General features: G+C 49.3%; 2 protein-coding genes across 2 annotated transcripts; both read left to right on the top strand.

The window, feature by feature from the left end:
• Nucleotides 1-4,361: 4,361 nt before the first annotated feature.
• mavs (mitochondrial antiviral signaling protein) lies at nucleotides 4,362-11,345 on the top strand. The gene is made up of 5 exons (XM_076049561.1): nucleotides 4,362-4,516; nucleotides 7,054-7,176; nucleotides 7,264-7,444; nucleotides 8,162-8,766; nucleotides 9,444-11,345. Exons 2-5 carry the CDS (start codon nucleotides 7,054-7,056, stop codon nucleotides 10,170-10,172), a joined length of 1,638 nt encoding a protein of 545 aa, XP_075905676.1. The 5' UTR covers nucleotides 4,362-4,516; the 3' UTR covers nucleotides 10,173-11,345.
• Nucleotides 11,346-11,496: 151 nt separating this feature from the next.
• pank2 (pantothenate kinase 2) lies at nucleotides 11,497-17,664 on the top strand. Its single transcript, XM_076049562.1, has 7 exons — nucleotides 11,497-12,131; nucleotides 12,648-13,000; nucleotides 13,159-13,412; nucleotides 14,012-14,188; nucleotides 14,315-14,438; nucleotides 16,274-16,399; nucleotides 16,661-17,664. The coding sequence occupies exons 1-7, from the start codon at nucleotides 11,885-11,887 to the stop codon at nucleotides 16,709-16,711; spliced, it is 1,332 nt and encodes a 443-aa protein (XP_075905677.1). The 5' UTR covers nucleotides 11,497-11,884; the 3' UTR covers nucleotides 16,712-17,664.
• Nucleotides 17,665-17,890: the final 226 nt, after the last annotated feature.

Genomic DNA, 17,890 nt, shown 5'->3' with positions numbered 1-17,890 from the left:
GTTTTTGTTCTGCCCTGCCGTCAGTGGATTAGCTGTGAAGTAACTTCAACTTTTGTCGTGCTTTTGGTGTTTTCTTGATGTTTGTTTCTCATGTCTGTTTTCAATCGCTGTTCACATGTGGGAAGGTTTGAGCTGATGTTTGTCAATACCAGTGGAGCGTCAGAGGTTGGTGTGCGCGTGCGTGATGGTTCACGTGGAAATATTAATGATGATCATAATCATAATAAAATAAAAATTAAAAAAACAACAACAACAACAACAACAACTGTCCAGTTCTCGATTTTTCTGGTTATTTCCAATCCAATAGATGAGTTGAAAAAACATTAATCAGAGATAAACTACCAGCAGAGCATCACAGCACTCCACTTCATTTATTTGAGGTGAGGGGTTGGGCTGCACTGTGCAAACACACACCGTCTCCTCCATATTAAATTCATCCAGCTGCTGCGTATGGTCCAGCCAATCACAAGAGGGGCATCTGGCGCGGGGTGGCAAAGGTGAAGCTTTAAGAATCCTGAAGGTAAATTGCAGGACTTTTTTTCAAATGTCACTTATCCCTGTTAATAAACAGCAGAGAGAGAGAGAGAGAGAGAGAGAGAGAGAGAGAGAGAGAGAGAGAGAGAGAGAGAATATAGTCACCGCGAGCACCAAACCAGATGGGGGCGCTGCAGGATGTGGGCTAGAGGTTCTTTTAAGAAGTGTCTTTTAAATCTAACATATTTTACCACCTAAACAAAGCAAAGCAGCTGGCTAACGATAACATCAAAGAGCACCGAAAGCAACCGAGCAGAGTCGGCTACTCAATATATCTGTATGCGATTAAAATACGATTAATTACGATTAATTAAGTACAAAGGCCATACTTAAGTCCCACCACTTGTATTTCCGTGTGCATGTTTTGTTTTTATTTTGAAGCTGGAAACCACAGCTCCCAGTTGGACCCCCACAACATTTGCAGCAGCCAAATCCGGTAAGTTGGGAGTGGATTCCGACCCGCGGGATTTGGTTCCACGCCGGCGGCCGTTTTTCGGTCAAAGGAATCCCGACAGGAGATCCAACCTCGAGAACCCCCCCACACACACACACACCCCCACCCCCTTCCTCCGCCCTCGCCTCACAAAAGCACACCAGCGGTCAAAGGTGGACGTGATGCCCTCTGAGGTGAATGTTCACTGTGATATGATGGAGCTCACAATGAGAGTTGTTATGTAACGTGGGGACGAGCACAGAGAGTGCCCCCCCCCCGGGGCATGTGTGTGTGTGTGTGGGGGGGCGGGGGGGGTGCATGAGATGCCATTACGTCCTGTACAAGGCAGTCGTTACACACACACACACACACACACACACACACACACACTCAGACCAGTGACCACGCTCTGAACCTGCGCCACACAAAAGCAGTTTTGCAGTTCGAACGCTGCTTGTTGAGCATCTGAATGGACCCCCAGTGAGCGGGGCAACCTTTGACCCGTGCTCATTTTGCACGCTCTAAATTTCCTCAAAGTGAGACATGTAAGGCACACAAAAGGAAAAAGAAAAAAAAAGAAGTCCTTTAATACAGAACGTCTACGTATCGAACCAGTGGAAATAAGATTTAGCACTGAAATAAGACTTTTCTTTTTTATAATTCTATTCTCAGACTACTGACTCCTGGCAGAAAACCTTCACTTCCTGTTTGGTCTTGAGCGGCAGGTTGGTTTATTGGCTCCAGTGCTGCCAACCTCAAAGGCTGTAGAAATATTTGCGCACATTGGCCTGAATGTGATTCATGGTGGTGTGTGTGTGTGTGTGTGTGTGTGTGTAATGTATTTAAAGCTAAAGGCCTCTGAAAGGAGCTGCTCCTGCTCCTTTGTCCGGTGCGTACGCGCTGTTTCCTCTCCCTCCTCCCTCACTCCCTCACTCATTCAGCAGTGTCCGGTGGTCTTGGCTGCAGCCTGCAGGCTGAGCCTTTATTCCCGCTGTCCTGCCCGCTGATGATGCTGATGACAGGCCTCGAGTCAAGCAGGACGGTGAGTTTGTGCAGGGCGACTGGGAAAAAAAAACAAAAAAACGACTGAAATTCCGCCGGCGTGTTTTACTCTTTGAATTCCACTGTCGCATTTTTAGATCTTTTGCAATTGAAATGATTGCAGAAACACGCACAGCGCAATGAGTAATCCCTGTTTAACTAAGCCGCAATGTTATAAGGGCAACAATTCCGATCCTCCTCCTCATAATCTCCTAATCAGTCATTGAGGTTACAATGGGTTTTTTTTTTTTCTCTCTCCATGCGTTGCTTCTTGGTGTTTATGAGATCGTGGACCGTTCAGCCTCTGGAAAATCACCACGTTGCTGGTCCATAAAGCAGAACAGAACATTAGCTGACTGGACTTTTCCTTTATTTCGGGGATCCAAGAGGATTTTCCTGGTTTGGGGTCTCAATCCTGAACTTTAGGTTATTGTGTTGTGCCTGAGGTGGAAAAACTCTTGAGTATCCGTCAATGCTTTACACCAGTGGGGGGGGGGTTAGAGAACCCATGCAGGAGAACCTGGAGAGAACCCACGCAGACACAGGGAGAACCCGCAGAGAACCCACGCAGAAACACAGGGAGAACCTGGAGAGAACCCACGCAGAAACACAGGGAGAACCCAGAGAGAACCCACGCAGACACACAGGGAGAACCCAGAGAGAACCCACGCAGACACACAGGGAGAACCCGCAGAGAACCCACGCAGACACACAGGGAGAACCCGGAGAGAACCCACGCAGACACAGGGAGAACATGCAAACTCCACATAGCAAGGTCCCAGGTCCGGTCCCAGGTCCGGGCCCCGGAATGGAACCCTCAACCTTCTTGCCTCTATTTCCATTTATTTAAAAAACGAAACCAAAAAAAACAACCACATTTTTTAAAGGGTAGCGCAGTTTTTGTTTCTTTCACAGTCCTTTAACGTTGAGTTCCACCAACGAGTAACATTACAGTGGAAGAGTTAAAGAGTTCCCACCGAGGCCGTTTTGTTATTCAAGGTTCTTTAAACTTCAGTACGTGACAGGAAGCACTTTGATGATCAGAGGTCTCCTCAGGGCGCACTTGCACAGGTGGACGTCGATTCTTTCCCCCAAAAGTTCACAGAAAAATGTGTCACGTTGGATGTTCTGCAGTTGAAACGGTTACAGAGACGTATAATCCCTGTTTCACCGAGCTCGAATGTTACGAACCAACTACTTGGATTATCATCCCCATAATCTCGCAGTGATTCAGGTTACAATTATCATTATTTGCTCCTACATGTTTTGCTCGCTGCTGTTTACGGCATCCGTAGTAAAGCCGCAGGTCAATGTCGCCACCTTCTGGTCTAAAGGGGGACAGGACATTAGTTGACATTAGTTGAGCCTTTTCCTCGTTTGAAGCGCGAGCATGGGCAGTTGCTGCACTGATGAAATGAGTGAACGGTCGGTTTCTGTCTGACGAGGCCCGTTCAGTCGCTGTGTGTGCTGTTTCTGCAGGAGAGCGCCACCTGGAGGAATAACAAAAGCTAAAGAAATAGATTTTCTTTTTTTTTTTGACGCTGTTAGCAGGGTTTATCTCACAAAGCTCGACACTAATCACACATTTAGAAAAGAAACCTTTACCAATCACACAACGGAGAAACATTATATTAATTAAAAAATAAAGTATGTAAAAACAAAAATGGTAGGGAAGGGAAAACAAGGTAATTACATCATAAAGACAGTTTGATGATTTTATAATGTGCTTCATGTTGGCGTATAAATGAATGTTTTATTGCCCCTTTATGAAATGGCAGTGGTTGAGAGGAGGATTGTTATTGCGTGCAGTTGTACAGTTGTACAGTTGTACAGGATTGACCTGTGGTGTCAGCTCCATTGAAATTCTGTCAGTCAGTGGCACCACGGTGGTATGGATCATACACAATCGTGTAGAGTCATGCTCATTCAACCAATGACAGCCCTGCCTCGGTTCCGACTGCGTGTCTTTCTAACAGAACGTTCTAATATTCCACAACGAGCCAATCCAAGCCCCTGGTGGTGGGCGTGTTTACTGAAGGCAAGCACCTCCGCTGGAGGAGCACAGATTGAGCCCTGGAGCCTGTGAACGGATTAACGGGGATTAGAGACAGATGTCAACCACAAACCCAGATCCAATCTCACGCTGCCGCCGCCGCTGCCGCTGCTGCCATCGCAGCGGAGGGAGCGGACGTCACGTTTCAGGTCGAGATTAGCCACGCCCCTCCCTTCACCGTCGCCCCGCCTCCTCCCTGCCGGTTTTTTTTTTTTTTTTTTTTTTTTTTTAAATATACAATCCCAAAGTGTCACCGATTGGTCCAATCTGACACTGTGGGCGCCGTCGTCCAATCACAGAAAAGTGACTGCGGACCTGCGCAGATGTGACCGTGTGTGTGTGTGTGTGTACGTGCGTGGGTGCGTGCGCGTGTGTGTGTGACAGTCTGTGACAAGCAGCAGCAGCAGCGGCAGCAGCAGCAGGCTCGACCCGGAGACGCCGCAGCAACACGGAAGGTAAGAAGATAAAGAAGAAGAAGAAGAAGAAGAAGAAGAAGAGGGTTTTTTTTCTTCTTTTTTTTTTTTTTTAGTGCGTTTCAAGGAGAAAGATGACTTCCGGGTTTGATGAGGTCGTCATTGCGTGTAAACCCTTGTAAAAAAAAAAAAAAAAAACACCCAGCGTCGTAGTTTTGTTTCATACCAGTGAACAACTTTCCCCCCTGCTAATGGTCGCGCGGCTATGGTTGTCCCGCGGATTAAAAGCCGTTCAGGACGACTGTATCACTTTATCAACAACGCTCACGCTTCAGCCAAAATGTCCTCTTTCTTTCGAAATACTTACAGGTTTATTCCTGTAAATAACACAATCGGCGTTTGTTCTTTCTTGTTTTTGGCTAGTTTTAAAGCGTCTACAACCTTCCTGTTCCGACGGTTTATTCTTTTGACTTTAGAAGACTCGATGTGAGCGTCGCCCCCTTTAAACCTTATTAGCTCGTATCTTAAAGCAGAACTGGAATTTTTAAAAAAAAAACAACAACAAACAAACAAACGTCTAAATACAATAAAATAGCTGCTAGCTTGCTGTGCCCTTGCAATGTCCTTTGACTGAGATTAGGATTTTAATTTGAAGGAATAATACAGGGTTTTTAGACAGCAGGGTGGCGGTGGTGTGTGTGGGGTCATTCTGGTGGAGGTCACTCATCTGGCCCACATATGCATAATTTGTCCTTGATAGCCACACACACACACACACACACACACACACACACACACACCACCTTTCTCGTCTTGCTCTGCAGCCTGTCATCACAAAGCACTTTGACACACACACACACACACACAACTCACTGTGAAGGGCAGTGAGTTGTGTGTGTCTGTGTGTGTGTGTGTGTGTGTGTGTGTGTGAGAGAGAGAGCGAGCTAATGATAGAGTGAGGAAGACTTTGCTCTGTGGTGACTGCATGACATTTACACAGGACTGCTGCCGCTGCTGCTGCTGCTACTTCTTAACGTTGACGCTGAACTTTTAAAGAGTGTGTGGTTGTTGTTTTTTTCTCATTTTCTTCCTTCTTGTAGATTTTTTACTTAACCTTGTCTATCAGGCTCAGAAAGGTTAGAGGAGGATTTGTCGTATTTCAAAACACAGGAAAACACTGAAGACGGCCTTTTGACTTTCTCGAGCCGCTGTCGTTGTGAATGAGGTGTCCCAGGAGGTAGGAGCAGCTGCATCAGCAGAAGAAGAAGAAGAAGAGTGGAGGTGGAGGTGGAGGTGGACTGGTCACTGGGCTGCTGGGCAGGTTAACTAGTATGAAGTTGGGTGACGGTGACGGTGGTGGTGCAAAGGGCTCAACTAACTGGGTGCAAGAGAGTTGCTCCCAGTTAGAGGAAGTAAACTCCCTCTGACCAGGTCACGGCCTTTGACTCCCGACATTTCAAAATAAAAGCACGGAAAGCAGCTAGCCTGCCGCTGCTCAACTGTCTTTCGAGTTTGCCTGATTTTTTTTTCTTTTTCTTCTTGTCCCTTGAGAGATAACGCCAATGTGCTCCACGCCCTCCCTGTGTTTGAGGCCACTTTATCAGATTCCTCCGGCCGCGACACAGCAGAGTGTTTTGGTGTAAACAGAGTGAAGGTTTCTCTCCACAATCCCACCGTCTGGAGACCAAGAGTGTCTCGGCTCGGAGTTGTACGTTGGTTTCCCGATGTGAAACGAATGGAATGTTGCCCCCCCGCAGCTGCAGCCTGGATGAGATCTACTTTCACTTTCACTTTCGCTGCCTTTAAAAAAAGGAAAAAAAAAAAATCACTGACCGCACTGCAAAAGTTAGGAGAAAAAAAAGGAACAGAGGTCATTTTAGTGTCGCAGGAGTTGCATCGGATGTGCTTTTGTGGAGTTTCAACACTGGTGTGTGACCTGCCTTGACTCGGTCTAATCCAGCAGCAGCACCTGCAAAGATTATGTCACGCACCGCACGACTGTAAAAAGCAACGCCTGGTCTCGCACCTTTGCCTCTTGGCACATGTGCATCGTAAAGAACTGGCCGACGGGAGCCGGAACTGATTAGATGACAAATGAGTAGTGGGGAGCGGGGGGTGGGGAGGAGGGGGGATTGGTAAACCGAAAAGACAGGTAGCTTCCAACTATGCAAACAGTCAGGTTTGTATGATTTTCAAAGCTGTAAAAAAAAAAAAAAATCTGAATATTTGTTCGGTGACACATTTTTGAATTTCATCATTCGTAGGATGACGTAGTCATTCAACTTGACTGCAATTCATTGATGACAACAAGTTAAATAAAATAAGTCAAGACTCGGCCGTCCCTGCATCGTTTTATGACTGAATGGGAGTTCCCTGCGTCTTCATTAAACGCATGCAATCGATTGCATTTTCCTTCTGCAACAGACGCGCTATTAATATTGAAGATGTTTTCTTTACGAGTCACCGTTGAAACGCGTGAAGCTACAAGGATAACATCTAAAAAAAAAATATTTGTGCGTCTGCTGTAGAAGAAGCACGCTAACGATGGCAGACGTGATCGTTTTGTTGTGCGTCGGCAGATGACGTTTGCCAGCGAGCAGCTGTACAAAGGCTACCTGCGGCGGAACATGCCGACCATCGTGACCAAGGTGAAAGTGAGAGAAGTAGTCCCGCACCTGCCGTGCCTGACCGACCATGACCGGGTAGGTACCCCCCCCCCCGGCCTCCCTCATCATTGAGCGAGGCACGAGCTGGTCTGACAGTCGGCGGGGCTCTTGTGTTTCCCGCAGGAGAACATCGAGGCCAAGCGCGAGATGTACGGGAACTACGACAGCATGGTGCTGCTGCTGGACTGCCTGAAGAGGAGGGACAACTGGCCGGAGCAGTTCATCGCCGCGCTGGAGGCCAGCGAACACCTGGCGCTGGCCCAGGAGGTGCAGCGGGAGTACGACGCCCTCAGGGCCCCCCCGGGTGAGTGCATGCCCCGGAGGCTCTTCTCCTGAAAGGGGACCTTTTATAAAGTTTGTATTGGAGCACCGCTGTTATAAATCATATTTATGACAGGCGTACATATGTAATGGGGAAAATAGCATTTATTAAAGAACACTCGAAAAACAGCCTGTAAACACGGGCAAAATAGAGCGTCTGTTTGTTTGAAGCAGCCTGTCTGAGCTTCCCCAGCGAGCCCAGGAAGGCCTTGTTTAATGCCGCGGTGTTCGAGGCTTCCTGGCGGCGAAGAGCGGCGTCCTCTCCTCTCGACAAATCCGTACTTCCTCTCGCCTCAAGACCTCCTGGGATTCCCCCCCCCCCCCCCCCCCCCCAGCTCGCCGCGCCTAACGCAGGAGCAGCTCCATTTGTTCCGAGCGCTTCACCATTTGCTGCTCGTCGTTTTGGAGAATATGGTTGAACACACCCGCGACGTCGAGGGGGGCATTCCCGGTTCGCCTGCCCCCTCCCCAAAAGACAAAAAAAAAAAAAACATGTATTGAAAAAGCGGCGCCCCCCACCACCGTGTAGCAGCCAGTGCAAACACCCTCACACCGTACCGTGGTGAGGCGAGCCACTGTAAACACGCCCTTTGAAAACCAGAGGACGCCTCCCGCCTTCGCCTCCTCTTCTCCTCTGCTGCAGCCCTGCCAACTGACCCAGGGTCAGATTCAAATGCTGCTGTTGTTTTCTCTATTCCAGGTTCCAACCCCAGCTCGCCCTCAGCTACCGTCGTCAGGGCACACGTCCACCCAGCACCACCCGCTGGTCACTTGCCCGTCCCGGAGAGCGGCGGGGACGGTCCGGCCGCTGCCGTGCCAGCTGCAGCCTCAGCTGCGGCCTCAGCTGCTCCCGAGGCCACGCCCCCGCTGGAGGAAACCCCCGTGGAGACAATCGACCCCCTGAGCTCGGAAGCAGCAGCAGCTTCTGAGGACGTCCCGCCTCTTGAGCCTGAAGTGGCGCCGCCTGCTCCATCAACTCCTCCCCCGTCAACTGAGACCCCTCCCTCCAGCCCGCCTCCTCAGCAGGAGACCACCTCCCCTCAGCAGGACGACGTCCAGGTTCTCCCACCTCACGCCATTGGAGGAGCCGCCGAGGTCGACGCCCCTCAGGCCGCCAGTAGCGTGGAACCATCCGAGGCCGAGGCAGAGGGAGGAGCCCCACAGAGCCCCTCCCCCTCTCCTCCTCCTGCTGGTGATGGATCTCCTGACCTCCACAAGACTCCTGAGAAGTCTCCAGTCCAGGACTCCGCCCCTCCTGCGGCCGTCCTGGAGCCCGAGGAGACTTCAGAACCTGCATACACTCAGGTGACGACCAGCACAGAGACACTGAGGGGGAACTGGAGCCACTGGTTCCACACTCAAACCCAGTTTGAAGGTCCAGTGTATAAAATTTGGCCTGATTTATTACTCGCAGTACATTAAAAGTAATTTGGTTTTCCTACCCATAGAAAGGTTCTCATTTATACATATTTATATATATAGATGTGTATATGTATATTTCTATCTATCTATCTATCTGTTTAGATATAGATATACACATAAAGGAAAATCTTTTTTTTTTTTACTTTCAATGTATATAAAAGTAATTTGTCTATGTATTAAAGAATATACATAGACAAGAGTCTTGCCCCCAGTTAGTTGCCATCTTGCACCGCCATATTTCTAAGGAAGCCTAGTGAGGACACTCCAGCTGCCCGATGGCACGTTTCATATTTAGGGTGAACACTCGCATCTTTAAATAAATCAACGAAGAAATAAGTGGACGAGGTATCCAGGCTTGAGCATGCAGGCCACCGTAGTTCACTGGCAAGCCTGGAAGAGCGAGAGTGAGCAAAAGAGCAGCTGCAATCTGACATGAAACCACTAGATGTCGCTTCACTGTTTATTCTCAAAATTTCCAAACAATAGACGCTGGATTTTTAAGCCATTGTTTCTCTGGTGAATTAAGTTCAAACTTGCCTCTGAATGTGTTTCTGTTTTAGCTGCAGGCACCAGCAGAAGCTGCAGCTGCAGTTGCAGCAGAAGCAGAAGCAGAAGCAGAAGCAGAAGCAGCGCCACCTTCAGCTCAGCTCAACACTATGGCGGCGGACCCGTCTCTCTTTGACAAACCTGGCCGACTCCTCAGCGTTCAGCCAGAGAGTCGCGACGGGACGACCCGCGATGCACCTGACTCGCCCGCCGAGCCCTACTCGGGTGGCAGCGAGCGGTTGGAGATCAGCGGCGTGTCTGCGTGTGCCGCTGTCGAAACCACCCAAGCCGATTCAGCGCCGCCCTGCTGGGAGAACGGCGTCGCTGCCGCCCACAACGAGCCCGAGGAAAACCACTACGAGTCTCCGGGCCCCAGCCTGGACGTCCGGGAGCACGTGGTGCAGGTGTGCGCGGAGTCGTCCGTCCTCAACCTGGATGGCCAGCAGGAGGCACCACAGCCTCCGATGACCAACGGCAAACCAGTCACTGAGGTGGAATCCGCACCGCCGCTGCCCGCCGCTGAGACCGTTTCCAGTGCAACACCTACGTCCCAGGAGAACCACCACCAGTCTGAGGCTGCAGCTGCAGCAGTAGCAGCAGAGGTTGTGCCACAGCTGAAGACACTGCAGGCGGCAGAGCAGGAGGCCTCCACTCCCATCCTGTCGTCCAACACCAAGTACATAGTGACGGCCGCAGGAGTGGGCGCCTGTGCCCTGCTGATGGCCTGGAAGTTCAAGCATTAAGGGTCCTTCACAACCCTTCAGTGGAGAGCAGGAGAAGATTTAAGGCTGCGAGGAGGAAGAAGAGGAGGAGGAGGAGGAGGGGGTGGAGGATCTCCAGGTGACGGTGCCTTACTGCAGTCACTGGCCACAGACACTGAGAGGCAGCTGCTTAATGATTAGCTTTAGTAGCAGGGATAGTGATAGCAGCCGACCTGCCTGACCTTTGATCCTGTCATTAATCACAACCCTGGCATAAAATGTAGGTTTTATTACAACCTCGCTGTCAGATTTAAGTCAACGGTTGCAATCAAATCGTAGCCACAGACGCTGAAATTTAAATGCAAATTTAAAAGCCACTGCGGTGTGGCGCGAGGTCTTTCTATGTCTTACGAGCACTTTCAAAATAAGACTCGGCCTCCCGCTGGGACGGCGTCTTTTCGTGTTGATCATGTGGCAAGTACTGTTTAGAAAAAGGGCTCGTGCACTGTCTGTATTTATTATTTTTTTTGTACGTGCATATTTAAATTATTTAGCTATCTTCAAAGGCAATCTAAATTTAAAAACATCTTAAGAAGAAACATTCCACACAGGCAAATTCTCCCAGATACCCATCAGTTATCCATGTTCTAGTCCACCTTGAGAGCATCTCTTTCTCCTCCCGGTTCCTAGATTTGTTGTGTGCATGTGACGCGATGGCAGTCGTCCGCCGTGAACCAATCCAGGGTTGTTGTTAATTTCTTTTGCTTAAGCGTCACACAGTTGATGAAAATGTCCTAATCTTGACGCAATTAGTCATTGTGAAAATGTTGACTTGATGTACACACACTCTCTGGGAACTACTACTTCAACAATCAAATGTGGGCGTTTTGGATTTTTACCTAAAGCAGCATCAACAACAACAACAACAACAACGACAACAACAAATTGATTTTCTTTGTTGTAGAAATGTAAGCACTGACTGTCCATTATCATGTGAATAATGCTGTATAAATTGACTTACTGCAAGATTGAAAATGTATTTCTTATTTTTAAAGAGCGTGGTCGAGACTGAAGAGGTTAAAAGTTTTGCACATTTGAGCTGCAACAGTTTGTTGAATAATAGTCATTCACGTGGAGGTTGCCCTTCAAATTTAACTCAACTTTTACGCAGGGAACAGACATAGAAATGAATAAAGATGATATTTTAAAAACGTTTGTAACGCGTGTCCGAGTCCAAGAGTATCTTTACACTGTTGACAGTCGTTGGTTCCCGCGTCCTTCCGTCATCGTGTGGCTCCGCCTTACATCTGCTCTGACAGCGAACAACAAAGGGGTGTTACGCCGAATTCTGCCAGACGGTTGAGATTTGGGAGCGCGCGCATCATCACTATCGAGCTAACAGTTCCGCCTTTGGTTCCTTCCATCTCAGAATTCGGACTCAATGCACTATAGGTGTAACCGGTGGTGAGAAGGGGTGGGGGGGAGGACAACAAAATTACAACGGAAAAACGTGAAGGAAAGTCCATGTCCGGTCGTCATCGTCGACCGTTATTCGCTCCCGCGAGGTGAACGCGTTTCTTGAAGGGCGTACAGATTTCACCGTAACACTGGTGACGACAACGAGCCAGCTAGTTAGCCGGGCAATTAGCTAGCTCATGGAGCCGAGGGAAGCATAACACGCATCGTTCATTGACGTCCGATGGTGGGACCCTTGACAAACTGCGGAGTTTATATGTTGCCCGTTGGTCGGTTCAATGGCGTTTAATGGACACCAGCACGACGCGGACACCATCGATGACGACGACGACCAAGACGGAACGCCCACGAAGCAGCCGTGCTCCGACACCGGGGGTCCCGCGTATTGGAGGGCCGAGCCCGACGATGAGGCGGTCGGGCCCGCGGGGCGAGCCGCCGCCGCCGCCGCCGCCGCCGCTGCTGGCGGACGGACTTCCAGCTCCAGGGCCAGACAGCGGTCTGACTCGGTAAAGAAGACGAGGCCGCGTACGTATTGCATTCTCCAGGAAGGAAAGGGGCTGCGTGTATTTACTGGAAACGGCACCAAATTTTTTTTTATAATAATAACAGAAAGCGCAAATACTGCTTTCATCGGGCCGCTAGAAAATAAAACATATAATCCGATAATATATACTGCATGTAATTGGATGTAAAGTCATTTATAAATAAAAAATTCAAAAAATAATGTACAGAGCCGTGGCATCCCCCAGCACCTCCTCCCGCCCTTATCGCGTAATGTGTTTTAGGTGTAGCAGGCAGTAAATAGACAGGATCTATTTTACAACAAGATGGCGTTCTTGGGACACACTGTCCTGGTCCTCCTGTCGATACACTCACACTCCACTCATCCTCCAACCGCCAAACACTTCCACAGCAGCTCACGGGATGTCACTGAATTTAAAAAAAAAAAAAAAAAAAAAAAAAAAAAGATAATACCAGGGAATGTTTTGTTTTTTGCTAACACTGTTTGCACACACACACACACACATCACGTCCTTGCAGCTTTTCCCTGGTTCGGGATGGATATTGGAGGAACCCTGGTGAAGCTGGTGTACTTTGAGCCCAAAGACATCACAGCCGAGGAGGAGCAGGAGGAGGTGGAGAACCTGAAGAGCATCCGCCGCTACCTGACCTCCAACACGGCCTACGGCAAGACGGGCATCCGGGACGTCCACCTGGAGCTGCAGGACCTGACGCTGTGCGGCCGGACGGGCAACCTACACTTCATCCGCTTCCCCACGCACGACCTGCCGGCCTTCCTGCACATGGGCCGCAGCAAGCACTTCTCCAGCCTCCACACCACCCTCTGCGCCACCGGAGGGGGTGCCTACAAGTTTGAGAATGATTTCCGCACGGTGGGTCCGACGGCATCCGCACTTCTCAGATATTTCTCCTTGAATTTCAATAAAGTGCTCATTTTATTTCCCTTTCTTCGTGGTTGTTGCCTCCCCCTTGTCATCTCTCCTCCTCCTCTTCCTCCTACATCCTCCCCACACACACACACACACCACAGATGGCTGACCTGCAGCTCCACAAGCTGGACGAGCTGGACTGCCTGATCCGGGGGGTGCTCTACATCGACTCAGCCGTGTCCCGCGGGCCCTCCGAGTGCTACTACCTGGAAGACCCCACGGATCCCGACCACTGCACCCAGAAGCCCTACCCGCTGGAGAACCCGTATCCTCTGCTGCTGGTCAACATCGGCTCCGGGGTCAGCATCCTGGCCGTCTACTCTGAAAACAACTACAAGCGAGTCACCGGCACCAGGTTAGCGCAAGTCGCGTCGAGCAGTGAGGCTGCAATCAAAGATTTCTCTGCCCGTGAGATGAATAATCCAACAGTATCGTTTTTTATTATTGTCTTTAAAAAATGTATGATGTGTAATTTATATTGAATATGCAGTTTTGACAGAGCTTCCTAACTGCTGTTAAACTATTCTATAATATAACATAAAATAGAAAAAAAAATGAAAGGAAGCTAAAACTAATAAAACCAGAATGAAAAGTTACCTGTTTGATTATTATTATTATTATTATTATTATTATTATTATTATTATTATTATTATTATAATTATTATTATTATTATTATTATTATTATTATTATTATAACAATATTCATATAAAATAATAATTGCTATTATCTATATTATATACGAGGATCTATATTATCTATCTTTTCTTCTTCATGCACCTTTTCAACCGTGTTTAATTGTATTTATTTGCTTATTATGTTCTTTGTCGTTTACTTATTAACCTTCTATTTATCATTGTTGATATTTTGTTAGTTTGGTTTTGTTTTGTTTTCACGGTTTTCATGCTGGAAATAAAGATTTCACCTCCCGCCACGCCATGTGTTGTTGTGCAGCCTGGGTGGGGGGACCTTCCTCGGCCTGTGCTGCCTGCTGACGGGCTGCTCCACCTTTGAAGAAGCTCTGCAAATGGCCTCGCTGGGCGACAGCACCCGGGTGGACAAGCTGGTGCGGGACATCTACGGAGGAGACTACGAGAGGTTCGGTCTCCCCGGCTGGGCCGTGGCCTCCAGGTCAGTTCTTCTTCTTCTTCTTCTTCTTCTTCTTCTTCTTCTTCTTCTTCTTTTCCCCCGGCAGGGGGGTCCAAGTGTTCATAGTCACATCATGTGTTGCCCCCCCTGGGGTTTTTTGTTTTTCAGTTTTGGCAACATGATGTCCAAAGAGAAGAGGGAGTCGGTGTCTAAGGAAGACCTGGCCAGGGCCACGCTGATCACCATCACCAACAACATCGGCTCCATCACCAGGATGTGCGCCCTGAACGAGGTTCGTGGAGGCCAAGCGGTCTAGAGACAGGAAAGCCAGCTGTTGGTTTGACCTGTGAGAGGAAGGAATCAGAGTCCTGCACTGTGTCAAAGGGTACCTGCAAAAACAGCTGACTTGCAGGTGATCCCCCCCCCCCCGGTTTCAGATCTGGGTGGGGGATTGTGGGGTTTTTGTAAAAACGTAAATTACAGTAAATCTTGGTCATTCTTTACTCGCTTTGCAATCACTTCTGCTATTTCACAACAGCCGTTGGCTCAGCTGCTTGAACGTGTTTCACCATCTAATGACTCACCTTGGACGAGAGAAATGAACATGGCTGCCACCGTCTGACATGTGCCGCTTCCAAAACCGTAAAGAATTAGTTAGGTATTGGAAAAGTAAGAGGATATGAAACGTCCGGCTGTCACTTTGTAATGTTGCTGAAGTTTTCATCCCTGATGTGATGGATTTACTTTTCTCTATGGATTCCAAAAACACGTTGCAGCTCTTTGTAACTGCTGAACGACGTGGCTCTAGTCTGGGACTCTAGTCTGGGGCTCGAGTCTGGAGCTCTAGTCTGGAGCTCTAGTCTGGAGCTCTACTCTGGGGCTCGAGTCTGGAGCTCTAGTCTGGAGCTCTAGTCTGGGGCTCTAGTCTGGGACTCTAGTCTGGGACTCTAGTCTGGGGCTCTAGTCTGGGGCTCTAGTCTGGGGCTCTACTCTGGGGCTCTAGTCTGGGACTCTAGTCTGGGGCTCTAGTCTGGGACTCTAGTCTGGAGCTCTACTCTGGGGCTCTACTCTGGGACTCTAGTCTGGGGCTCTAGTCTGGGGCTCTAGTCTGGGGCTCTACTCTGGGGCTCTAGTCTGGGGCTCTACTCTGGAGCTCTACTCTGGGGCTCTAGTCTGGGGCTCTACTCTGGGGCTCTACTCTGGGGCTCTAGTCTGGGGCTCTAGTCTGGGGCTCTAGTCTGGGACTCTAGTCTGGGGCTCTAGTCTGGGACTCTAGTCTGGAGCTCTACTCTGGGGCTCGAGTCTGGAGCTCTAGTCTGGAGCTCTAGTCTGGGGCTCTAGTCTGGGACTCTAGTCTGGGACTCTAGTCTGGAGCTCTAGTCTGGAGCTCTAGTCTGGGGCTCTAGTCTGGGACTCTAGTCTGGGACTCTAGTCTGGGGCTCTAGTCTGGAGCTCTACTCTGGGGCTCTAGTCTGGGGCTCTACTCTGGGGCTCTACTCTGGGGCTCTAGTCTGGGACTCTAGTCTGGGGCTCTAGTCTGGGGCTCTACTCTGGGGCTCTAGTCTGGGACTCTAGTCTGGGGCTCTAGTCTGGGACTCTAGTCTGGAGCTCTACTCTGGGGCTCTACTCTGGGGCTCTAGTCTGGGGCTCTAGTCTGGGGCTCTACTCTGGGGCTCTACTCTGGGGCTCTACTCTGGGGCTCTAGTCTGAAGTCGTTTTTTTATTTTTTATTGGAGGAGCTGCTTCATTCAGGTGAAGCCTTTTTGACCCGCCTGGCCGCCTGCTGTTCAGTATTCCGCTAATGTGACCCAACTGATGACATGAGATCCGGGTTTGTGCGGGCAGAACTGGAGCCGTGCAGGACTCTGCTAGGAAGATCAGCAGGTCCGTCCCCCTCCTCCCCGGATGTTCCCTCTCTGCCCTCAGCCTCTTTACGGTGCTGCCTTGTGGCATCTCGATCAAGCAGCATTGTACAGGGCTATGACGGCGGCCCCGAGGACGCACGCCGCGGCAGCCCCGCCCTGCTGGCGGTCCGCTGGAATTACCGCCATCAAAGGTAAAGACGTGAAGTTCGCGATGATGCCGATGATGACGATGTGTTTTGTTTTGTTTTTTTTCCCTGTCCAGAACATTGAGAGAGTCGTGTTTGTGGGCAACTTCCTGCGAGTCAACACCATCTCCATGAAGCTGCTGGCCTACGCCATGGACTACTGGTCCAAGGGACAGCTCAAGGCTCTGTTCCTGCGCCACGAGGTGAACAGAACCGAACCGAGCTGAACTGGACCCATTAACGGGGCCGTAAGATCCAAAGCTGCAGTGTTGTCCTTCGTGTAGGAGGGTCCAGTGGAGGCCGACTGGACTTGTTCTCGCGATCTCGAAACACAAGATCGCGAGAACAAGTCCAGTCGGCCTCCACTGGACCCTCCTACACGAAGACGACCTGGACCTGGACGACTGAGAACCCTTCACAAGTTGGGAAAGGTTCAAATCCCTGAATCCTGTGTGTGTCCGCAGGGCTACTTTGGAGCCGTTGGAGCCCTGCTGGAGCTCCTGAACCCGTCCTAAACTGTGCAAAGACCACTGTAGAGCACTTTACTGTTTGCAAATGGATGGTCCCACCATCCACGTGTACCAAAAAGGTCTGTTTTAATCCTCCCAAATCAGGAATGTATTTTTTTGTGCATTTTTTTTTTTTGATTCTTATGTGCTGGGTGTTGGACGGAGGTCCACATCCTGCAACAAGACCAAAGCATGTATGTAGGCGTTGCTGGCAGAGCCATCGCCGCCATGGACGTGTGACAGAGGTCAGGGGTCGCCACAGTTGCCTTGAAGCAGCGTCGACGAGAAGAATCGTCCCGTGTGTTCTGTCGGGTCCAAACTTTTCTAACGTCCATTTAAAAAAAAAAAAAAAAAATTATAAAAATGTTGACGTTTGTGACATATCACCGAGGTGACCAGGCACCTTAGTTCTTTCACGTGTCTTGATCTCTGAAGAAAGGTCACCGGGGGTCATTTACAGGCTCTTCTACCATCCATGGAAACGTCCCTCTCAATCGTCCACTGTCACTGTGTATGAATGACATCGTCCTGCTACCAGTACGATGCGTTCACTGTCCCGAGACGTTCATCCCGTCTGTGTTTAGCGACCACTCGTCCTTCATAATCAGGACCAGGCTCTTTCTGGAACCGTTACGCCCGGCTGTAGCCGAGTCCACAAACACCTTGTTTGTTTTTGTTTTTGTTTTTGTTTTTTTGTTTGTTTTTCTTGCCCAGTTGTTAGCACGAGGGTCAGTCGCTGAGCTGTTAGCTTGTACCGGAAACAAAGTGCCTGTCACGTCTTGGTGTTCAGTATAAATAATTCTTTGTGTTTGAAATGAGACAATCAGGGTATAAATATGTAGGGAATTCATCCAGCTTGCTGTCACAAAGAGATCAACCGTTTGTACGATTGACCTGTGCGCAACTGTAGTTCTGCGTCGTCTCTTAATAAATACTTTTTCAAAAAAAAAAAAAAAAAATCTCTTCTCTTCTTCATCTCTTGCCTTTAAATTCTACATTATTTTTGGCTTACACTGATCACTTCCTGATACAAGTTTAACTTAACCTACCTGTAGCTGTCCCGCCTGTACTACCTGCACCTGAAGCTGTGTGGCACATGGTTGCAACTCACGTGTTTGGGCCCCAGGAGCCTGTTACAGAAGCATCCATGAAAGAGTCAGTGTGCTGCCCTCTGACTCCTCCTCC

Source organism: Nelusetta ayraudi, unplaced genomic scaffold, assembly GCF_046127955.1.
Source record: "Nelusetta ayraudi isolate G7.1 ecotype Tasmania unplaced genomic scaffold, CSIRO-AGI_Nayr_v1 ptg000117l, whole genome shotgun sequence".
NCBI classification, from domain to species: Eukaryota; Metazoa; Chordata; class Actinopteri; order Tetraodontiformes; family Monacanthidae; genus Nelusetta; species Nelusetta ayraudi.
This window is presented reverse-complemented; position numbering and strand designations above follow the sequence as displayed.